Here is an 18360-nt window from a genome sequence, read left to right as displayed (position 1 = left end):
CATTATAATCCCATGGCAGGTCATCTAGGAGAAAGGAAAACACTGAACCATCTAATAGCCCGTTTCTATTGGCCGGGCATTGGCGGCGATGTCCGCAGGTGGTGTGCGGCATGCCGCGAATGCCAGCTGGTTAACCCACCGGCCACCCCAAAAGCGCCATTGCGCCCTCTCCCTCTGATCGAGGTCCCCTTTGAGAGAATTGGAATGGACCTCGTCGGGCCATTAGAACGGTCAGCACGCGGACATCGCTTTGTATTGGTCCTAGTGGACTATGCAACGCGATATCCGGAAGCAGTGCCTCTTCGCAACATCTCAGCACGCAGTGTTGCGGAGGCACTCTTCAAAATAATCTCCCGGGTGGGGATTCCGAAAGAAATCCTCACCGATCAAGGCACAACATTTACATCACGGACACTACGCGAGCTGTACGAACTATTAAATATTAAATCGATTCGCACCAGTGTATACCATCCTCAAACAGATGGCCTGGTGGAACGATTTAACAAAACCCTCAAAAACATGATTCGTAAGTTCGTGCACGATGATTCTAGAAATTGGGATAAATGGCTCGACCCCCTGTTATTTGCAGTACGAGAGGTCCCGCAAGCCTCCACTGGCTTCTCCCCATTCGAGCTGCTGTATGGGCGACGCCCACACGGCGTGCTTGATGTAATGCGAGAGGCCTGGGAGGAGGGACCTTCAAACAGTAAAAATGGAATTCAGTACGTTCTTGATCTTCGAGCAAATCTCCACACCTTGGGGCAACTAACACAGGAGAATTTGCTCCAAGCTCAAGAACGACAGCACCGACTGTATGACAGGGGAACTCAGCTAAGGGAATTTGCACCGGGAGATAAAGTGCTTGTATTGCTTCCCACATCGAGCTCTAAATTACTCGCCAAGTGGCAAGGACCCTTTGAGGTCACACGACGAGTGGGGGATCTCAATTATGAGGCTAAACGAACCGATAGAGGGGACGCACGTCAAATATACCACCTCAATCTCCTAAAATTGTGGAGGGAGGTGGTCCCCGTGACGTTGGCTACGGTGGTTCCCGAGAAGGCGGAGCTCGGACCGGAGGTGAGTTCAAAACATAAACAGTTCACCCCGGTCACTTGCGGAGACCACCTCTCACCGAGCCAACTCACGGAGGTTGCCAGGTTGCAACAGGAGTTTGCAGATGTGTTCTCCCCTCTACCGGGACGTACAAACCTCATCCATCACCACATCGAGACCGAGCCGGGGGTCGTGGTACGTAGCCGCCCCATCGACTACCCAAACACAAAAAGAAAATTGTTCGGGAAGAATTGGATGCGATGCTTGATATGGGGGTAATAGAAGAATCCCACAGTGATTGGTCCAGCCCAGTTGTTCTAGTGCCTAAGAGCGACGGGTCTGTGCGATTCTGTGTGGATTACAGAAAAGTCAACGCTGTGTCTAAATTAGATGCGTATCCAATGCCTCACGTTGATGAGTTGCTCGATCGGTTGGGCACTGCTCGGTTTTATTCGACATTGGATTTGACGAGGGGTTATTGGCAGATCCCCTTGACACCAATTTCCCGTGAGAAAACCGCCTTCTCCACACCGTTTGGATTACACCAATTTGTGACACTTCTGTTCGGTTTGTTTGGAGCCCCGGCTACGTTTCAGCGTCTCATGGACCGAATCCTCAGACCGCATTCAACCTACACCGCTGCCTATTTAGATGACACCATCATTTATAGCAATGATTGGCAGCGGCATATGCAACACCTGAGGGAGGTTCTGAGATCGCTGCGCCGAGCGGGACTCACAGCGAATCCGAAGAAGTGTGCGATTGGGCGGGTGGAGGTACGGTATCTGGGGTTCCACTTGGGCCACGGGCAGGTGCGTCCCCAAATTGACAAGACAGCGGCGATTGCGACCTGCCCGAGACCCAAGACCAAAAAGGGGGTGAGACAGTTCCTGGGGCTGGCTGGCTATTATAGAAGGTTTGTGCCTAACTATTCGGACGTCACCAGCCCGCTGACTGATCTCACTAAAAAGGGAGCTCCAGATCCGGTCCAGTGGACGGAGCAGTGTCAACGGGTGTTCACGCAAGTTAAAGCCGCACTTTGCGGGGGGCCGCTGTTACATTCACCTGACTTCTCTCTCCCTTTTGTTTTACAGACAGATGCTTCAGACGGGGCTGGGGGCTGTACTCTCGCAGGTGGTGGAGGGGGAGGAGCGCCCGGTGCTGTACATTAGCCGTAAGCTCTCGTTAAGGGAAACTAAGTACAGCACCGTGGAAAAGGAGTGTCTCGCCATCAAGTGGGTGGTCCTCACTCTCCGATACTACCTGCTGGGGCGGGCCTTCACCCTCTGCTCGGCTCACGCCCCACTCCAGTGGCTCCACCGCATGAAAGATACTAACGCCCGGATCACCCGTTGGTATCTGGCTCTTCAGCCATTTAAGTTCAAGGTGGTCCACAGACCGGGGGCACAGATGGCTGTCGCCGACTTCCTTTCCAGGAATGGGGGGGGAGTGGTAGGCAGGCCGGATGTCGCCCCGGCCTGAGTCGGGCGGTGGGGATATGTGGCAGCGGGGGCGTGGTCAAGCATCTCTCTGGAGAGAGAAAGCGGTAAGGGCGCATACACCTGAGCTAAATTGTCTAACACCTGTCTCTAATTTCAGTGAGCACGGGGAGAGCGGCATAAAGAGACCGACACAACGCTCAGTGGGGAGAGACTGGATATGACAGAGCCGAGCCAGAGCAACGATTCCCGAGTAGTGAAAGTTTATTTGTAGAAACAGTGTGTGTGTTAGGGTTTAAAGAGTGTATAAAGGTAACTGTAAAGTGGTGTCGAGGAAGAGGGGAAATAAAGCGTCACCTGAAGAAGGAAAACTGCTTCTTGCGTCCTCTTTTACAAGCCCTTAGTAAATAGAGACGCTATATAATTTTGTGTTTACTGGAGTCAGAGCCAAGATAATTTACCAGAGGGGGCATTTGAAATTTCAAATGGGTCACAGATTTGCCACTTTACCATAAAATTTAACGTAGCTGAAAATTACGGCTCAGCGGCCATCTTTGGAACGCTCCCGGGGAGCTATTTTTCTATGTAAACAAACGGCATGCCAGTGCAAATCCTATCTACTTGAATGGGGAAAGACCTCTGGGCTTGCAAACCACACAAACCTAAACACCTCCTAAAGCAGAGCGCATGATATATGTTCACTTCCTGGTAACTGTTGTGAAGCAGAGGCTGCAGCCAGAAGACACTTCTTTATCCCTTGCCTGTTACATGTGTCTGAAATTGTGGCATGTCAGCACTTTAAAATATGCCAAAAATTTACAAAATTAACAAAAAGCGAAATCTAAAAAAAATGTTTAATAAATATCTAATCAAATGATCCTCTGGGGTCCGTGTAACGCTTTACAGTTAATTTTTCAGACCATACCAATCCAAATGCAAAAATAGAAAAACGGTTTGAAACTTTCATTTTTTCCCCGGATATTTTAAGAATGGATAATTTATCTTTTCTCTCATTTTTTTCCACTTTACTTTTTCTTAATTGTGACTTCAGAAATGAATTTTGGAATAATTGACTCATAAACAGTTTTCCAAATTTTTTTTTTCATTTTTTTTTTTCAATTTTTGTTTCTTGCAATTTGCGCTGTGTGCTGTACCATTAGCACGGGGGTGTGGGTTAGGGAATGGACTGCATATTACTTACTGCATGAACGTCGAGGAGTTTAAAAGGCTAGTACGGGTCACAACCTAATTAATATTATTATTATAAGTAGTAGTAATAATAATAATATTTTAATGTATTAAGGCTTTTTTAAGGAGCATATATTGCAATTTACCAGGTCCATTTCTCCTTGTATGATATTCACTGGAAGAAAACTGTTGCATGGTGGCTGGCTAAGTGAAGAAAATTTTCGCAAGTAAATTCCCTATAAAGGTGTTAATATATAAGAATAAACAACAGTTAGTTCCAGTCCTAGAATCTGATTGGACGAGAGGTGTTCTATGAGTACTGATGGTCTCACACCATCATCGCTCGGACAATTCACTGTGTGTATCACTCCGCTTGTGTTCGTGCCGTTCTAAACTAAAGTGTAAGAGCAGTGCATATGTGTTAAGAGTTATGTGTCTCTTTACATTTAATATTGTGGCATTACATATTTTAGCCAGCAGGTGGAGGCAAAAGAACATTTTTGTGTAAAACATGAGACAGGTGAGGTGAAGTGAGCGTCAGTGGTGTTTACATACAACAGCACCTCGTGATTTCAAAATTACTACTACACTACTAAAACTAGGAAATAGCTTTAAACGGCTATAAACTAACAACTTCAGCGTAAAGGCGCATCACAGCTGAGAGACACAACAGACTGATTAATTATTACACAAACTCAAGACGCTTACCTCTTAACGAAATTTCCACATTGGAGAGGATGGAGGAGATTGCGGTTTCTATAGAGAAAGACTCTTGCGCACGAGCTACCATGAAATAGGGAGGAATACCCCCACTTGGACGGCTATTTTTCCACTGAGAAAATAGTTTGAATTTCACAGAAATGACTTTATCTTCAGAAAGCAGACTAACAGACTACAGCATCATCAACAGGTGATCGCACATGCTCCATCTCTCTCTCTCTCTCCATCTCTCTCTCTCTCTCTCTCTCTCTCTCTCTCTCTCACACACACACACACACACACACACACACACACATCCTTGTTTCTCCACTAACTTGTTAGAAACAGCCCAAGCCATGACACTATTTCTAAAGTGACATTATTGAATTACTAACGGAGACTTGAACACATCATTTTTTTGAACCAGCATCGTCAGATTCTGATCCGTGGCGTAAGAAAGTAGTTCCATGCACAAATGCGTTTTTTATGACCATACTCAGTTTTTCCTCATTTTTTAAAGTTGTTCATTGAACTGTTGTATATAGGCAATATCACATTCTCAATCTTACTATATGGCCTGAGGCCTCGTGCCTGCAGCCGAATCACAGCAGTGCTGATGTAGGGCCATATTGCACTCTTGCTCATGTGATATTGCTCAGGGGTGTAAAGTAACGAATTACAAATACTCACGTTACTGCAATTGTACTTTTTTAAGTAGTTTAAAATTTGTATACTTTTACTTGAGTACATTTTAAGTACTGTAACTGTACTTTTACTGCGCTATTTTCCCAGGTCTGTGTTCCCTACTTCCCTATCCTGATTTTATTTTTATCTATCAACATGATTGGCCAGGGAGAGTCTCGTGACTCCCATCAAATCACACGTAAAAAACTTGAATGGCAGCTGCAGATCTGGCACCATCTGTTATGGATGTGGAGCCGAATTGAGCACTGTCTAGTAGGCTATGTCATATAAAGGCTATTAATCAAACAACAATAAAAAGGAAATGAGAAAACCACTCTCTGCTTTTGGCTGAATAACTTGAGTAGCTTTAAATGTATTAATGTAATTTAATAAAACAGTGATTTTTTTTAATAATATTGTTATTATTTATTTTATTATATATATATATATATATATATATATATATATATATATATATATATATATATATATATATAATACCGACCCCTGTTAATTTGTATAATAAATTACCAGGAAAGTAGAGATGATCAAATAATTTATAATTACGCTAAGCCTTTATCATGTTTTTTCTAATGCCTGATAGAAAAGTATCAACATTTGTAGAGCAATACTTCAGGCAGAACATTCCACCAGTCACAAACTTCAGAAAATTGTGCATCATGCATTAGAATGAGAACACAACTATTGCTGGGCTTAAAAGATACAAGAACTAAATGTTGAACATTGTATCTCAAAAGGAGGACAATGTAGCCCCCCATGTGCTACTTAAAGAAATAATTCACTCAAAAATTATAATTATCTTATCATTTACTCACCCTCATGCCATCCCAGATTTGTATGACTTTCTTTCTTCAGAAGAAAACAGATTAAGATTTTTAGAAGAATATTTCAGCTCTGTAGGCCCATACAATACAAGTGAATGGATGCCAAAAGTTTGACGCTCCAAAAAGCACATAAATGCAGCATAAAAGTAATCCATATGACTCCAGTGGTTAAATCCATGTCTTCAGAAAAGATATGATAGGTGTGGGTGAGAAATAGATCAGTATTTAAGTACATTTTTGCTAGAAATTCTTCACCCTGCCCAGTAGGTGGCGAAATGCATGAAGAATGTGAATCACCAAGAACACAAGAAGAACAATGTGAAATTTTATGTGGAGATTGACTGAGAAGGGAGGAGAATTTATAGTAAAAATTGACTTAAATGGTGATCTGTTTCTCACCCAACCTATCATATCTCTTCTGAACACATGGATTTAACCACTGAAATCACATGGATCAGGCTACTTTTATGCTGAGTTATGTGATTTTTGGAGTTTCAGAATTTTTTCACCCATTCAATAGCATTGTATGGACCAAAAGAGCTGATACTTTCTTCTAAAAATCTTAATTTGTTTTCTGCTGAAGAAAGTCAGACACATCCGGGATGGCATAAGGGTGACTAAATAATGAGAGAATTTTCATTTTTGTGTGAATTACTCCTTTGAAGCCCAATGTGGCCCCTGTACCAAACCACTGCTCTACCCCCTCTATTGTGCAGGACATAACGCACCAAGTGACCCTGCTTTTTTAGTGGGTTTTCATATTTTATTTTTTAATTTTTTTATTTTTTTGCATTCCTTGCATTGTTTTGAACATGTTTTATGCGCAACAGTAACTCTCTCTGTCGGCATTAAGGAAAATTTAGACCCTGCACATAAACTGATTTTAATGTAATTGTTTCATATATTATGATATTGAAAATAACTTTCATCTTTTCATTTCTGTAACCATGTCGCCCTTTTATTTATTTTTTTAAAAATCAGATTCAGGTAGTGTTTACAGTATCATAGATAAGTGATGTATTTTAAAAGTTGCCAATCACAAACACCTATAAAATACCTATTTTTTTTTATTCTTTCTGGCAAACAGCCATAAAAGAGAATGTAAATTACGGTATGTGTGTTACATTTTTAAATTGCAGCATACAGTTTTTATTATAAAGGGTCATAGCTTTTGCAACTCAGTACTCAATACTTACTACTCATGAGTACTTTTAAATGAGCTACTCTTTTACTCTTACTTGAGTAGATTTTAGGACAGGTACTTTTACTCTACTCATACTACATTTTTTAAGATGTAACAGTACTTTTACTTGAGTTATTTTTCAGTACTCTTTCCACCCCTGATATTGCAGGGCTCGACAATAAGGACTGCCCGATGGCCCGGGGCCAGTGTGAGAAAGATTCGGGCCAGTTGCCCAATCGGGCCAGTGCTGCATTTATAACATTAGTGCAAGCAAACAACAAGCGAGAGAGCACAAAAATTACACGGTGCGAACGAAGTCTTCTAACCGAGGAGCACAAAGACGCACAAATGCATAATATACTGGACACGCCAAGGCACGGTCGTGTGCACGCACAAGATCGTGCAGACACCGACCGCACTCTCCTAGCACTGTCCTCCCTCTTTTCCAAGTGTCTTAGCAGCAGCTATTACCAATATGTAGAAAATAGCAGGAAAAAAATCCACTTAATGAATTTCATAGTGGGATTTAATGTCATGTGCAACATTTTAAGTATCCCCGCACATTCCGAGTTCACAATGTGTGAAATCCCCACATTTTTGTTTTTACATGTTGGTGAAAATTAGTAATCCACACATTGGAACACAAGAAATCGCCCTGGGTACTTGCGTAACCTCCGTTCCCTGATGGAGGGAACGAGACGTTGTGTCGATGTAGTGACACTAGGGGTCACTCTTGGGAGCCCGAAACACCTCTGGTCTTTGATAAAAGGCCAATGAAAATTGGTGAGTGGTATTTGCATACCACTCCCCCAAACATACAGGTATAAAAGGAGCTGGTATGCAACCACTCATTCAGTTTTTGTGCTGAGGAGCGGAGACAAGGTCCGGCCATTTCAGTGGGTAGTCCAGCGTTGTGGCAGGAGGGACATAACGTCTCGTTCCCTCCATCAGGGAATGGAGGTTACACAAGTAACCAGGACGTTCCCTATCTGTCTCTCACTCAACGTTGTGTCAGTGTAGTGACACTAGGGGTCCCTATGCAAAACGCCACAACTGGCTGAACTGTGTTACATGAACTGGCGGTGTGTGACAGGCAGACCACTGTGTGCCTCGTAGCCAGCGCACCAGGCCAACACGTACCCTCCCCCAACACTGTTATGAGTGTCGAACGGCCCTTTGGGGACAAGTCGACTGCCCAAAAGATAGAAACAGGCTAGCCCAGTCGTTTCCTCTATTTTTTTCCTCTCCCCAAAAAAAAGTTAACCGACTGGGGCCACCAGGTCTACATCGGGGGGGTGTCCCTCCCAAAGGGAAGACACCACGGAGACCACGCCACGGGGGGGGGGGGTATTTGAGTGGAAATACGTCACATGGTCTTGCCGAGCTGTCGGAAGTATGTCATGTGGAGAAGTCCCATGGTAGGTCCTACCCTACAGGGGAGGAGTTTCTACAGACATGGTGACAAGGAAGACGCAGTTTACCAACAGGGAAACGAATAAGCGGAAGATATATGTCGCATGGGGTTACCTATGGGGGAACCAACACATGCGGAGCACCTACCCCAGTACAGGGCTTAGTTAGCACATGTACTGAACCTGGGCGGACGCCTGGCAAACTGAATCGCGTAGCCGAGTCAGACAGTCCGGACCAGCCATCGCGACGGATTGGAAGGCGCAAGCCACGCGTCCAAGCTCTGGGCGAGGGGGACCAAGGGGACAATCTCATCGGACCTACCAACGGGTGGGGCCTCGCAGCGGGGAAGAGCCTGAGGTGCCACGCTGTGTCGTGGCCGTGCTGAGTTCAGGGACATCGAAGCACTTACTTGGCTCCTTGTGACCACCCCCGGAACAGCCTGGCACGGGGGAGGAAGAGGCCTGTCCTCGTGACCCGTGGAGACCGTCACATTGGGGGCAGATTTGTGCCACAGCTGGGCGCACAGGGGCAGGGAGACCGCCGCTGGAGCGCCAAACCTGCCAAAATGGAATGGTGGACAATGGTCATGATGACAGCCATGTGCACCGGGTATGTGACCCAGGAAACAAGAACACTGCTCTTTTGCTGAACTCTAGGGTACATCAGCCACTTGGGCATGCGGCGAAATTAAATGAAACGGCAACAAAAGATTCTCTTCCCGGCCCTCCACCTGGGGATGGAGTGGTTTGCTTACCAGCTCCAGAGCAGCGGGTTTCGTTGTCCCTGGGTCGACCATCTCAGGGGCGCTTCGAAGCCTTTGGCGGCCGGCCGTGAGACGGGTGGCGTCTGCTTCCTGCGGAGGGCTCCAGGCCGGGGCCGGGCCGCAGGGGCGGGCTGAGGCGGAGCCGGTGCAGTAACCGCAGGGGGCAGGTGTGGGTGGGATCTTGAGCCGCGCCGGGGCAGGATGTGCCGGATAGCCTCCGTCTGCTGCTTCACCGCCGAGAACTGCTGGGCAGAGTCCTCGATGGTGTCGCCGAACAATAGGGGCACCAAGGAACCGTGCCTTGTCGGCCTCTCCCATCTTGACCAGGTTGAGCCAAAGGTGGCGCTCCTGGACCACCAAGGTGGACATCGCTGCCCGAGAGACAGCGCCGTGACCTTCGTCGCCCGGAGAGCGAGGTCGGTCGCCGAGCGCAGCTCCTGCATCAATCCCGGGGCAGAACTACCCTCGTGCAGTTCCTTTAGCGCCTTGGCTTGGTGGACTTGCAGGAGAGCCATGGCGTGCAGGGTGGAGGCGGCTTGTCCAGTGGCACTGTAGGCTTTGTCCATCAGGGATGATGTAAACCTACAGGCCTTGGATGTGAGCTTTGGGCGCCCGTGCCAGGTGGCGGCGCTCTGCGGGCATAGGTGCACCGCAAGCGCTTTATCCACCGGGGGGATCGCCGAATAGCCCCTGGCTGCCCCACCATCAAGGGTAGTGAGGGCAGGGGAGCTGAAAGATCTTGACCGGGCAGTAAAAGGTGCCTCCCACGACCTTGTCAGCTCCTCGTGCACTTTCAGGAAGAAAGGAACTGAGGTGGGGCGTGGCTGTGAGCGGCGCCACGAGCCCAGGAACCAATCATCGAGCCGCGAGGGTTCAGGGGAGAGCGGAGGGTTCCACTCTAGCTCGACACTCGTGGCAATCCAGGAAAGCATGTCCGTCCTCTCCGCGTCAGCCTGTGACTGGGCGACCGTACCCGAGGGGGGGAGCCCAGCTGAGGCTTCCGCGTCCGACTGGACGAACCCACTCTCCGATGCTGCGCTCGAGAGCTCATCACCTTCTCACGGCGAGTTCGACCTCTTGTTCGGAGCCAGCGGACTCATCCGGAAGCCCGATCAGGGCAGACGAGCATGCTGGGGAATGGGAGGTCCATGGGGGGATACCCGGCGGAGGTGGTCCAACTGGGGTCCCCAAATCGCCCCCAGTGCTAGCCGTGCTGGCCTCATACCTGTAGGTAGAAGGACCGAGGTGGGGAGCCACTGGGGTGGCTTGCTTTCTTACGAAGGCAAGCCGCAACCGCAACGTTTCCATGGTCATGTTCTCGCAATGAGTACATGATCCATCCATGAATACTTTCTCCATGTGGGTAGCGCCCAGACACGGAAGACAGCGATCGTGACCATCAGAAGGCGAGAGATAACGACCGCAACCAGGAATAACACATAAACGGAAAGGCATCTTTAAAAAGACGTCCCGTGTGTGCCGCTCTTTTAGAGAAATATACTCTTTTATTTCTGCCGAAGCGCCCAGGGGCATTCTCTGCAGTGCATCAGTGCAGAGGAGGGAGAAGCCGCTGAAATGCGTCATCAAATAAAGCAGAGGTGAATGAACAGTCGTGGAATTCAGCTCAGTGAACATCGACCGTTCGGTCCGAAGAGAAAATCTGAATGAGTGGTTGCATACCAGCTCCTTTTATACCCATATGTTCGGGGGAGTGATATGCAAATACCACTCGCCAATTTTCATTGGCCTTTTATCAAAGACCAGAGGTGTTTCGGGCTCCCAAGAGTGACCCCTAGTGTCACTACATTGACACAACGTCGAGTGAGTGACAGAAAGGGAACAACAGTTTCTTTCTATTGGACTGAAAATCCATGTCTCTCCGTGCATAGGTCTCATCATCATCTCTCTCCGTGCAGCGTAGACTGTTTAACATGCATGTGCCCTCGTAAAGGGACAGAGCGCTAGTTTTATTCCCACTGTAAAAAAAAACAAACACATTTTCTCTCATAAATTCACATTTAAAGATGAAGTGCCGAATAAGACGTAATCAACTTTGTTAAACCCCAGTTATACACGTGTCTGGAAATCATGAGCTGCTCAATATCCAAAATGTAAGTATACGTTTAATTAGGTAATGTTTCAAAATGTAGACATTAATTCGACATGATAATGCCGTTTGATATGAAAAGAAGCAAGATCACTATGGCTATTAGGCTATTATTATCAGAACTGTTCAGCTGCAGGGTGAAGATGAATATTTGAAACAGTCTACTTCATATCATCCTCATAAAACACCTGTTACATGTCTCATTTCAGGACCATACAGGTATTTTTGTTTTGGTTTTGTTTGGGTTGTCTGATTTCATGTTATACACACATTGTTAATTCACAGATTAGGCCTAATATCTACCTACTGTATATTACACATCACAACCGATTTAGTAGCAAGTCTGTTCTCTCAACAAATAATCAGATCTTTAACTCAGTGTATAATCTTTGATCCTTCTTGTGGAAACACTACACATGGGCAAAAGTTGTATGAAAGCATGACTAAACGGGTGACAGAAAACCCATCATCTCCTCCACAGAACTCTTGGCTTAAAAGCACATGTGTAAATGGCAGGACGGCTGAGGATAATATGATGTGTTTATGAATTTATATCTGTAAAGTGCATATAAGGGATTACATAAGGCATAAATCATATCTTGCAAATTATAAATGTGATTCAATTTTGGGGGACATTGTATTTTTTATTTTTTTCTCCCCAATTTGGAATGCCCAATTCCCAGTGCGTTCTAAGTCCTTGTGGTGGCGTAGTGACTCGCCTCAATCTGGGTGGCGGAGGATGAATCTCAGTTGCCTCCGCATCTGAGACCATCAATCCGCGCATCTTATCACGTGGCTTGTTGAGAGCGAGAACCACACATTATAGTGACCACGAGGAGTTTACCCCATGTGACTCTCCCCTCCCTAGCAACCGGGCCAATTTGGTTGCTTAGGAGACCTGACTGGAGTCACTCAGCACGCCCTGGATTCGAACTCACGACTCCAGGTGTGGTAGTCAGCGTCTTTCCTCACTGAGCTACCCAGGCCCCTGGGGGACATTGTATTAAAAACATAAGATATGTAAACAACATTTAACTTCGGACATATTTTTTATAGCCATGATGATAAAAACAGCTATTTGTCATTGCTGTTTGTGTTGGGGCCAGTGAAAATTTTGGCAGGGCCAGTAAAAATCTGAAGCACTGGCCCAACTAGGCCAGTAGAAAAAAATCTGAGCGTTGAACCCTGTATTGCTTAAATAGATCCATACAAATACATTTATGTAGCCTAAGTTTTTGGAATGATAGAGTAAAATTAGGTGCTCTTTAACACAATAGGGGCTGGCTGGACTGACCAACGGGTACATGGCAGTTTTCTGCCATTTCAGTAATTTGAGCGCTCTAATGGCAAGTAAATTCCGTAAAAAGGCATTCATGTATAGATCTATAAGAATACAATTATGTAATTCCTAGAAATAAATATCGTACAAGGATAGATGGACCTGGTAAATTGCAAGTAAACTCCATATTAAGGCCTTATAAGATAAATGAATAACCCTAAATTTAAAAGGAAATGAAAAGCAATCCAGAAGTCACCATTGTTTATTGCAAGTATGCTTTGTAAATAAACTTGATGCAAGTGATACAAGTGGCAGGAGGACTGACATATCATGTGATCCGTCAGTGCTAGCTTCTGCCAGCCAGCGAGAGATCAAACTCCCATCAACCACTGTGTGGAGCAACAACGTAAAGCCGAAACCTTTATGCTTGCGCGACCCACCTAAAATGTAGAGATAGACTGGCGCCAAGTTTGGCGCGCGAATGGTTTGTCCACTCTCTTGCTATTGTCCGCGTGCCAACCCCTCCACGTGGCAAAGGTGGCACGTGTGCCTTCGGTTGTTGATCCCTGGGCAAACCTTGCAAACTCCTCAATGTATATGCATTCCGTTCTCTAACCCACACCCCTGCGCTAATGGGACAGCCCACAGCGCAATTTGCAAGACAACATTTTTTTGGAAAAATCGATAATTGATGATGAGTCAGTTATTCAAAAAATAATTTCTAAAGTCGCATTTTAGAAGTAATAACATTGAAGAAAAGGAGATAAAAGGACATTTATCAATTCTTGAAGTAACCGTAAAAAATGAAAAATTAAAGTTTCAACCTGTTTTTCTATTTTTGCATTTGGATTGGTATGATCTGAAAAATTAACAATAAAGTGTTACACGAACCCTCTGGAGAGCACACTCCAAAAACATGCTTATATTTCAGATTTACACACTTCAATTTCATAACAAAATTCCATGAAATTTAATTGAGTAATCTTAAATCAAATTAAATGAATAAAACCTCAATATATTTTTAAATGTTATTCATGTAATTTTTATAAAACTTAATACATTTGAATTTGATGGAATTTTGTTTGTTTTAAGTGAATGAAATTATATCCATTTATCGACCTAAATAATCTTTAAGACAACTTCACTTATTTTCATTAACAAAACACAGCAAAGGGTAGTAAACCAAAAAGTAAAACACATTTAAAATATAATAACTAAATTATAAAAATGGGATCAGATACAACATTTTGACAGTGGAGGCACTAAAAAAGAAGCATTGAGACCAGTGAGAGCACAAGATCTTCTCTTGGAAAAACTTTTACTATTCATGCTCTCATTGATTTTATATTAACAGAAATTCCCAAACCAACTCAGACTGTGAAGCCACAGAGTTCAGTGTTCACTGGAGACACAATTACTCTGAACTGTGAGGTGGATCAGTCAACAGAATGGGAGTTTCTATGGACAAAAGATTCAGACTTTGAATTATTTGAAGCTTCAGGAACTAAAACAATCAGTTCTGTGAAAGTCTCTGATGGAGGACAGTATAAGTGCAGAGCACGAAGAAGAGAAAACATACATGTTCTCACAGATTACAGTGAACCATTAACAGTGACAGAAGAGGGTAAGTATTTTTCCTTACATAATGTACTGTTCTGAGAACACAATATACAGTAGGGTTTACAATGAAGTAACTGTGTTCTAATAAATACAGCAAATTATTTACATAAATTTCACTGTGAATCGTCTTTGAACAGAAAGACCAAAAGCCAAAGTGATCGTACAGCCTCATGAACGTGTGCTCGTTGGAGAGACAGTCACTCTCAGATGTGACATACAGGAGGGAGGAGACACAAGCTGGCAGTACAGCTGGTATAAAGATGATTCAGTCATTGAATATAAACTACAGGAATACACAATCAATTCTGTTACTGAGTCTAATGCAGGTAAATACAGATGTAATAGAAAAGAGATTGGAGGATCACGATACTCACACAGCAGTGATGAAGTTACACTAAGAGTATTGGGTGAGTGAGTTCATCTGTGTTCATCCTCATTTACATCATCAGTGTGCAGAAATATTCAATACATGATGACAGAATATTTTTCTAAGAGCATTACGAGAGGTCAGGTTTATGCATTGTGTACTGGAGAGACAGTGACTCTGAAGTGTGAGATAGAGTCTCATTACAGTAACTGGAGATATCAGTGGTATAAAAACAGCACTGCAGTGTCTGAGTCTGAGCGTTACACTGTAAACAGAGACACTCTCACTATCAGAGGAGATACTGAATCTGATCAGGATCTGTACTGGTGTAGAGGAGAGAGAGATGAAAGACCATCAAGATCACTCTCTACATTTGTTACTCTCACTAGTGTCTCTGCAAATCTGCAAAATAGGAAATGAAGACAAAATCAACCAGTTTATTTGTGATTATCATAATCATTATGTAAAAGGTCACTTGTATTACCATTTTCTTTACAGAGTTCTGATTCAATGTAAACAGGTCACGGTGATGAGTTTAATAACCTCCTGTTATCGTTTCTCTAGTGAACTCTTCAGCACATGAATGTTTCTTATTCTCCTGCAGGATTGAAGCCAAAACCTGAACTCAAATCAAATCCTGAAGGAGCTGCACTGACAGGAAACACAGTGACTCTGATCTGTCACATGGATCAGTCGACTGGATGGCAGTTTTACTGGTACCAACACACACAGAAACATCAGAAAAACACAACAGACAAAAACTCCTACACAGTGAACATTGATTCAGTGTCTGATGGAGGTCAGTACTGGTGTAGAGCTGGAAGAGGAAATCCAGTTTACTACACACACTACAGTGATGCACTGTGGGTAAATGTTACAGGTGAGAGAGAAATTTTAAGATGTCATTAGTTGATCCCATTGTAGGGCTATACTGGTTGTTTAGATCAGTGTTACTATCAGAAATAATTGGTAATTATTTCTGTAGTTATTAATCAATATTTAAATTAATTAATTGGATCCAACTCATTAAAACCAGTAAATGTAGTGTGCTACGTTTAGGAGCAAGTTTGGTTATTAGCAATAATTAATAATTATCAAAGATAATTATTAATTATTAAAATCAATAGAACATTGATGAGAATCAATGTTAGCTTTTTTTTTAATCCTTTAAATCAACAATTATCAAAGATAGACGTTAATTGTTAACATCGATGAAACATTAATTACAATTAACACTTGCTTATTGATCATTCAAATTCAATCAAAGATAATTATCAATTATCAAAAATCAATAGAATATTAATAAGGATTAACATTGACGAGGCACCACCCTGAAATCAGGGACTAATAACCGAATATTAAAACAGTCTCAATATTAGATTGTTTTCTTAGGAAAATCGGCATCCGAAGAATATCGATTTTCGGGAAAAAAAAACAATGAATGAAGGTTTGAATCCGAGCACTGACATCCCGTCAGCATGACACAGGTGTATGCAAAACAAACCAAAACACTTCTCTTTGTAATATAAACAAAGTTTATTTATGCAGTAATATCAATTAATAATTAATACAATGCAGTCAATAAACTTCCGACTTACAACTACAAACTAAACAGTGATATGATTAGATATGGAAACAAAAATAATCCTTTAACACATAAGGTGTGTGTGTATCAGTGTGTGTGTGTGTGTGTCAGTGTGGTTAGTGAGAGAGAGAGAGAGAGAGAGATGATTAAATGACAGCCCGAAAGCTGATTTCGCAATAGCTGGAGATAAAGCAGCCGTGTTCATCACTCAGAGACGCGGTTTTACGAGCGGGCTCGTAAAAGTCCCTTGTTATTTGACTCTTTAATGGATGAACTCAGTTGCTGTCTCACCCGTGATGGCGAAAATGCACAACAATCCAATTTGGTTGGACCACAATACAGCAAAACAAATTCGTGATAATTAATACCCTGAGTATTAATAATTAGCGGACATGGCGGTCCGTAAACTGTACAAGCAAAAACCTTGAAACACAAGAATAACACGCTATAATATTCTATCTCTGCCCAGACGTAAACCTCTTACTTGAATCGCATGAGGACACAGGTAGAATGTGTTTTCATCCGTCCTTCAACTTTGACCCGGTTCCTTGAGGCTCGTGTGATGACGGGAGGCCGTTTCCTCACGCTGTCGGCGGGCGGTACGGCTGTTGATTCTCGGCGGGCTGGCGGAGAACTCAGAAATGTCGACTTGATTGAAGATGGAAGAGAAATCTTTAATCTCTTCACTTCTGTAGGCAAACGGATGAAGATGCGAATTGCTCGGCGGTCTCCTTTGGATCCGTTAGAGTGTTCGGTTGAACACAGAGTAATCTCAACTCGTCTAGCGAGATGGAGATTGTATGGCTACAGTTTCAAGTCAGACATTACTTCCTTATGCCACGAGGCTGCACCGGAGAGCAGCAAAAGCTATGTCTTTATTCAGTGAACGAAGTCGCTGGAAGCAACTCTGGAAGCATTTCAGAATTATTTGAAGTCCTGATGATGTCATGTTTGAGGGACGTTCTGTGGTGTGCCTCATCCAATAGGAGTTGAGCGCTCGATCCTTTAGTGAGCAAGGCTTCATGGATCTGTAGTCTGTTTTGGACCCTTTGTTTGATTTTGGCGCGATTTTTATCAGTAAAATTTACGACTTAGAAGGTGGGGACTTGAGGAATGTTTTTATGACTGTTAGGCCTGCCTTTGTCTTCTATCTGAATACATGAGGCCCAACACCATGCAAGTTAATTTAATATAAAATTCAGATAAAACATTCAAATGTACCTAATATTGTTGAGAATTTTTGTCCAAAATGTTAATCATTTAGTTATTAAATCGTTTTTATGTTATGTTGTTTGAGTCAAAAATAGCATAATAACTTGTCTTTATACAGACCAACCTAAAACTATTTTGACTGTAAAGCCTGAAAATCAGCTGTTCAGTGGAGAAACTGTCACTCTCAGATGTGACATACAGGGTGGAGGAGACACTGAGTGGACATACAGCTGGACTGTAGAGAATACCAACTACAGGAATAAATACATTGTCAGTGAATACAAGAAGCAAGAGTATAAAATCAGCAGTGTTGAACACACACACAGTGGTAAATACACCTGTAGAGGAAAGACAAGAGACGGACAAAACTCAGAGATCAGTGATGCTGTTACACTGACTGTGTCATCAGGTGAGTTTATATGTTTATTCATTATAGGAAGTATAAACAGCAGTTTTCACATTAATGTTAATGCAAATATTTAATGTTATTAATACAATACAGTGTGTTTTTATTTTAGATAAAGCCCAAGCAGTGTTAAGTGTTTCTCCACAGAATTGGCTGACTGAAGGAGACTCAGTGACTCTGATCTGTGAGGTTTACGGCTCCTCTACAGGATGGACTTTCAGCTGGTACAGAGATGATAATGAGTTCAATTATAAACACCTGTCAGACAGCAGCAGAGGAGCTGGAGGAAACTACACTCTCAGTTCTGCTGCTGTAAATCACACAGGAGTTTATGCGTGCAGAGGAGAGAGAGGAGAACAAGTGTATTACACAGAGGACAGCAACACACAGCCACTATGGGTCACTGGTGAGTTGAAACACTGTGTATTCATTTAGGAGTTAAAACAGCGTGAATTAGACAGTAAAAATGTATGTGTGTGTGTGTGTGTGTGTGTCCAGGTATTCCCTAGTAAAA

The 18360-nt window shown here is 43.5% G+C and overlaps 1 protein-coding gene across 1 annotated transcript in view; it reads left to right on the top strand.

Moving 5' to 3' along the window:
* The window catches only part of LOC127451493 (basement membrane-specific heparan sulfate proteoglycan core protein-like), a 102596-nt gene that overhangs the window by 25807 nt on the left and 58429 nt on the right, over positions 1–18360 (top strand). Inside the window, exons 16-20 of the mRNA XM_051716241.1 lie at positions 14011–14280; positions 14414–14683; positions 15248–15523; positions 17559–17849; positions 17959–18252. Of these exons, the coding sequence (XP_051572201.1) occupies positions 14011–14280; positions 14414–14683; positions 15248–15523; positions 17559–17849; positions 17959–18252 (1401 nt within the window). The remainder of the gene's footprint in view (positions 1–14010; positions 14281–14413; positions 14684–15247; positions 15524–17558; positions 17850–17958; positions 18253–18360) is intronic.

Source organism: Myxocyprinus asiaticus, chromosome 14, assembly GCF_019703515.2.
Source record: "Myxocyprinus asiaticus isolate MX2 ecotype Aquarium Trade chromosome 14, UBuf_Myxa_2, whole genome shotgun sequence".
NCBI lineage: Eukaryota > Metazoa > Chordata > Actinopteri > Cypriniformes > Catostomidae > Myxocyprinus > Myxocyprinus asiaticus.
The sequence above is the reverse complement of the archived record's forward strand: the minus strand, read 5'-3'. Positions and strand labels throughout refer to the sequence as shown.